The sequence below is a fragment of the Monopterus albus genome, unplaced genomic scaffold (assembly GCF_001952655.1).
Source record: "Monopterus albus unplaced genomic scaffold, M_albus_1.0 scaffold6.1, whole genome shotgun sequence".
Lineage (NCBI taxonomy): Eukaryota > Metazoa > Chordata > Actinopteri > Synbranchiformes > Synbranchidae > Monopterus > Monopterus albus.
In genome coordinates, this window is record NW_018127886.1 from 4,881,390 (window position 1) to 4,887,389 (window position 6,000).

At 39.4% G+C, this 6,000-nt stretch overlaps 1 protein-coding gene across 1 annotated transcript in view; it reads right to left on the bottom strand.

The window, feature by feature from the left end:
* The window catches only part of pex14 (peroxisomal biogenesis factor 14), a 51,408-nt gene that overhangs the window by 13,992 nt on the left and 31,416 nt on the right, over positions 1–6,000 (bottom strand). The window contains exons 4-5 of the mRNA XM_020617152.1: positions 4,825–4,950; positions 1,881–1,966 (exon numbers count right to left, since the gene is read on the bottom strand). Of these exons, the coding sequence (XP_020472808.1) occupies positions 1,881–1,966; positions 4,825–4,950 (212 nt within the window). The remainder of the gene's footprint in view (positions 1–1,880; positions 1,967–4,824; positions 4,951–6,000) is intronic.

Sequence of the window (6,000 nt, forward strand, 5' to 3'; positions counted from 1 at the left end):
TGTCTACAGCAATTCCCAAACAACTTTTATTGGCACACATCTACTGTTGGAGCCATTAGTCAATTAACAAATTAATCAGTTTTGATAGCCAGTTATTTATTAAGCCTAAATGTTAAATACGCAACACTTTTCTCAATTTTAATACTATTGTAAATTAAATATCTTTGGGTTTTTGAACACTTCTTCAAATAAAAAAGCAACATGAAAGTGCAACCATGGGTTCTGAAAAATGTTTGACAATTTTCTATGTATAGCCTAGACTGGACACTTTGTGCAGTAAATCCAAAAAAATTATCAGACCAATGTATAATGAAAGTAATTGTTGGCTACAACCATAAAAACATACTTCCAGCAATATAAATGAATGGAGCAGTAAATGGAGACAGGTCTTCAGGGAACACAGTGGTGAACACTGACAGTCTTCCAAAACCAAAAACGCCATGTTGCTTATCATCTCTTTGCCACTGAATAAACAGAATTCTTTGAAATCATATGTACTGTATGTCTGACAGCCAAACAAGAATGTTTGTAATCCAGTGCGAGAGTTACCTAGATGAGCAGTTTTCCAACTCCTAGTGAGGAGCCAAACCTGCCAAATAAAATGTTGCCCATGTGACCCTGAAAGGCTCAGATGAACTGCATTTGAAATCATAAAATGTTTTTTGTTTTAAGGTTGAATAAAGGCCACCCGATGTTTTGCAACCAGGTGCAACTCATTGGCGTCCAAGCTGGGTTTTTTCCTCCAGCTCGGATGGCAAGCAGCCACACCAGTGCAAGTAATAAACACTTTTTAGGGAAAAAGATTAAATGAGTGTCAACACGTGGTAATTAATAAGTGGGTTGCTGGGAGTGTGGTGTTTACAAGATGCACAATAACATAAGTAAAGTATGGGCAGAAGCCTGGACATATGGTGCGACTGGCGCTACGCACCAGTGACATGACAGCAACCTGTGCTGTCCCACCAGGGGATTCCACCTCCCAGGTGACTAGTGGCTGGCAAACCCTGCTGCATGTAGGAAAACAGTAGACTGTGTGTGTTTTCGTCAATGAAGACCACAGGGACAGAGGAATATGAGAGAGAAAGTCCTGAATGTGCATGCACAGCCTTATGAAAGGCTATTTAAAGAGGAATAAAATAATAGGACATAAAGGGATATAAAGAGAAGCCAATATGTCTGACAGGGTCATGCAGACATATTCATGTATACGATATGTGCTCCCTTTCATGTTCTTACACACACACACACACACACACACACACACACACACACACAGAGGAAAACACAGTGATGGGTGAAATGAGAAGCCTGTCATCTAGGCCAAGAACTACTGCCAGAGCTCCTGTTCTTCTCTAAAACGAGAGTAATGGCTTCCACATGCCACTCAGACTACTAACAACCACTATGGGATTAATGTCACTGGGGACAAGGGGCCTCATGAGCTCATGTTCAAGGGCTGCTAAGCCTGATAAAAACCAGGGTGATTATTTTTAGACGATAGGACGTCAAAAAGGGGTTGTGTGTTGTGTTAGCAACTATATTTTTTAAAGGAAAAATACATATCTGAGAAAAGGAGGGAAGGGGAAATTAAAAAGAAGTTCAAATGAGATCATGCTTTGACATAATATAGGGCAGCTTTAATAACAAGACCAAAGTGATGTTACATAGTGCAGAGGCACCTTCTATTCTAGCCGCATAATTCATCATGAACTGATGCACTTGCTAAACTCACCTATTTAAATGTAGTTTTAGGGCGAGGCAGTATTGACAGAACTCAGGATGCCAAGTAAAATGTGTATATCAAATCTTACAGAAGCACTAAATGTGAAAACAAAGTGAGGAAACAGTCCAAAGGGCAGGTAAAGCAGGGTGTAACTTGCCTTGTAAAGCTGGTGAAAGCTAAAGGCGATGCCCACCACAATGATGGTGAGGGCACCATAGTCTCGCCATCTGTAGCCCACTGGACCTGGAGAAGAGGATGCATTATGTGACCATGGCAAAATACAGACCTGGGGGCTGATTTACTTTAGTTTTTATGTTGTTAACATGAATGCTTCCAGCATAGGCATACTGAATGCATTAACTTGTGACCATACTGTGACATGGAACATTAAAACCATACTGTATAAGCGAGTGTTAACACTGGCCAGCAGCGCAAAATCACATACATTGTACACTACACTACAGTTTTTCTTTATAGGTTTGGCTCAATTTTCAGATAGTTCTAATTTTCAAAACACTACTGACACTCCACAATATTTAGTTTCTTCTGTGCAACATAACAGCACTTGTCATTCTTCTCCTACAAACAAACTGTTTTACACATTTCAGGAAATGTTTATGTACAGCTGTCAATAATGTCAATAATTATCAATTGCAGGGTATTCCCTAGGTTTTCAAGTGGCTTAGGCCTTGCGCTGAAAAATTACTCCCCAACAAAGTTAGAGCCTACTTCATGTATTCTTTGTGGAGGTTAACCTTATCAATGGCTGCAACTACCATCCTGACTTGACAGTGCCGAGAAATATCCAATCAGCTGTTTGATTAGCTTGGCGATGCTGCCAATCACACAAATGTTCATCTAAACACTGATTGTTGATTGACAGGTCATTTCTGTTGCTAGCTTATGTTTCATTTTGAGACCAAATCCCCTCTATGCTATTTTTCAGCACATATAACACGCCGTTGTTTTTAATTTAATTCTGATATGCCGCCTTTTTACATTCATTCGGATTAGGCGCTCTGCAGTAACCCTGTGCCTAATCCTTTCTGTGCTAAGGAAAACCCTGCAATTGTACATGTCCTTCTGAGTTAAACAGTCTTACATTCCAAAACATTTAAGAATTATTAATAATTAAAGAATTACTTAAGAATTAGAGAGCATTTTATTCCCATTGCAAGATATATTTACAGCCACTGTTGCTGAATAGTCATTTAAGATAAAGAAATTATAGTTTCAGAAAATAACTTCCAAAATTCTTATACACAGTGTGATGACTTGTGATGTTATAATCATTGCATCTACACTAAAACCATACAATGAACCAAATGAGCACAAGTCTGCAAACAAGTAGTGTAGTCTCTACCCTCCTCTTCCAGAAAGGACACCATTGTCTTCCATTAATTTTGGGATGGGGCCAAATACAGTGTATGGATACACTGTATAAACCTTTAAACAACTGAAATGAACCGAAAGGAAAGTGATGGTGTGTTTAGAAGTTGACTGTCTTGCTGAGTGACAGATAATGTGAAAGTGTGTCATTGTGCAAGCTGTCAACTGGGTAGGCCAACTGTCTGTCATAGTGGAAATCCCCCACTAAAGAGAGGCACTCAGCTGGAAATATCACTAAACAACAAACAGGTCTGGAAGACATATTTATTTTGGTGGGGGCACAAATGAATAGGACATTATTAAGAGGCTAAGCCACTGAAGTACAACACTGATATTCTATTACAGGTCTGATTTCACCTAATGGGTTATGTGGTACATGTTTACTGGCTTGAAGTAAGTAAATCAAATTGATCTTGTGCCTTACCACTTGTGTGATCTGACATGCAAATAGAATGCGAGACCTACTGTCATATTGGACTGTATTGTATATTTTCAAGGTAAATGCTACATCATTCTCCATACTCAAGGGCATGTCTCATTGCTACTGCAGCATTCAGGGACGAACCTGTAACCTCTTCTATCAAAAATTTTGAATCATTCCCCAACATCCATATGGTAACCACATAAATTTGGGTCTTCATCAACATTATAGCTACGACAGTTTGTCACCAATCCCAGAATACCATGCTTCTGAAAGGCCTAGGAGTCCTTGGGATAGGTGGGTGACCCTGAACAAGCTTCTCTGCATCACCAGAGAGCTTAACTTGCTCTTCCCCCCCGGTTAGGACCTTTCATTCTTCCTCTGTCTCTCCTTTTTCCTCTACTACTTCCACTCTGCCATCTTCCTTTTTTTATTTGGTCACTTAAGCTGTGGAACTGTGGTCTCCATCCCCCGTTTTTCCAATCTCCTCTCAAATTTATTGGGTTCAGTGGAGGCCTTCCTGTCCTTCTGCTTCGTGAAAATAGAGATCAGAGTATCCATTACTTCGACAGAGATGGATGCAGGTCTCTGTGCACCGTTCCCATAACAAGGACATCAAAGGGAGGTAGCCCCCTCTTTTCAACATGACCCCCCATACAAGACTCTCCGCTCTCACCTCATTATGCAGCTCCCTTATAGCCATTTTGATATAAAACCCTCCACTATGGACGGAGAGTCGCTAGTCTCCCTAACTACATGGCCATCCCATCAACATCACTTTCATTACAAAACATGAGATGCCAGGGGAGTCAAGGACAGTGTGGTAATAAATGAGGGTGGAATACATCTGGAATCATTGTCATATGGGTTAAGCATTATGCGGACTTCATTCTGCATTGGTAAATCAGTGGACAGCACTCATAACCTCCTGAGGTAATAAAGATACAGGTTGCGGTGTGGGGTCTTGCCAGGGTGGAACCCCTTGAAACAGAATGGCAAGAGAGCTTGGGCTGTGCAATGTTATATTCCATGTGTCTGAATTCAGCACCGAAGCTTAATCCTTCTAAGATTCTGGTATTTGGTGAGGTACAGATAATAGTGTTTAGAGAGTTTAAATTAATAAAAACAAGAAGGAAGATCTGTAAATGCAAACCTGCACTGGACAAGGATCTAAGTTTTTAATTAAAACAACAAACTCTTTTTTTCAGGTGAGACAGTGCACATCACATAAATATTAATACTGTGTATATAAATCAGATACAAAAGGGGAGAAAACGTGGTGTGTACTCACTGTGAGCTGGAGGAGGCAGCCGAGTTGCGTAGAGGGGATGCGGAGGCCCTGTGGGATTCAGAGTCAGGACTTGTTCTGTGCTGCCAGAGCGCTGGATGGCCAACTCTACCTCCTCGTCCGTCAGCCCTGGAATCAAAACACACTTTTAAGACATTCAGAGAGTGTGAAGTGACTGTGTTTCAATGGGAAACACCAAATTGCTCTTTTGCTATCACGATATATAATTAAATACTTCCCAAGTTCCTCACAAATTTTAAGTACAATTTAGAGAAAGTATGTCAAATCTCTATTCAATTTTGCCTGCCCTCCTCTTCAAAAAAGCATTTTCATTTCATAATTCTAAAATTCTATTGAGAGTTTCCATTTCAGAAACATCCATCAAAGAAGGATAGTGCCAAAACGTTCACACAATGAAATCTGAAACTCTGCTAGCCTATTAACTGCCACCAAAGGCAAAAAAAAGTCTGTCCACTTCTCCAGTTATATTTCCCATGTGGAGATTTCATACACCCCAGACAGCGAAAATGCATTATTTTAATTTCTTCATTGTAATGTAAATGTATTACATAATTTTGCAAATGCCAATATAATTTAATCTTCAGATCTTTTTAATGATTTTAGTGATGATTAAATTGCAAAAGGCTCCCTGATGGAGAATCAGAGGGGAGGAGAGAAAAAAAATCTAATATGAACATTTCCTTTTGTGGCAAGAAAAGATTTTATTTCAGGCACCATATGCTGCCATCGCTGTGGGTCTCACTTTTTAATAGCATTTTAGTCTAAACAAAGAAAAATAAGAACTTTTAAAACATTTATTTATAGAAGTAAGGAGAAAGCTAAAATCAAAAATGCTATGTACGTGCTGTAGTTCCTATATACTGATGCGCATGGTTTACTTTATAATGAAAAGTCAAGCACAGTTCGTATATAGCATTGTACATTGCTCACTGCAAAGACAACTGCAAACAGTTCAGTGCAAGAGACTGCTTGGTTTTCATTAAAAGTGCACAAAGCCAGATGGTCTGACACCGACTTCAAGAAGTAGCTTACATAAGAGAATGATGCAGCAATAACCACGTGGAGTGTTAATAATGCATACTGTTTTAAGTATTTTCCATTTTGTTATGTAAATGAAATATAACCAAAACATTTTATCAAACAATTCTTCCCATTTCA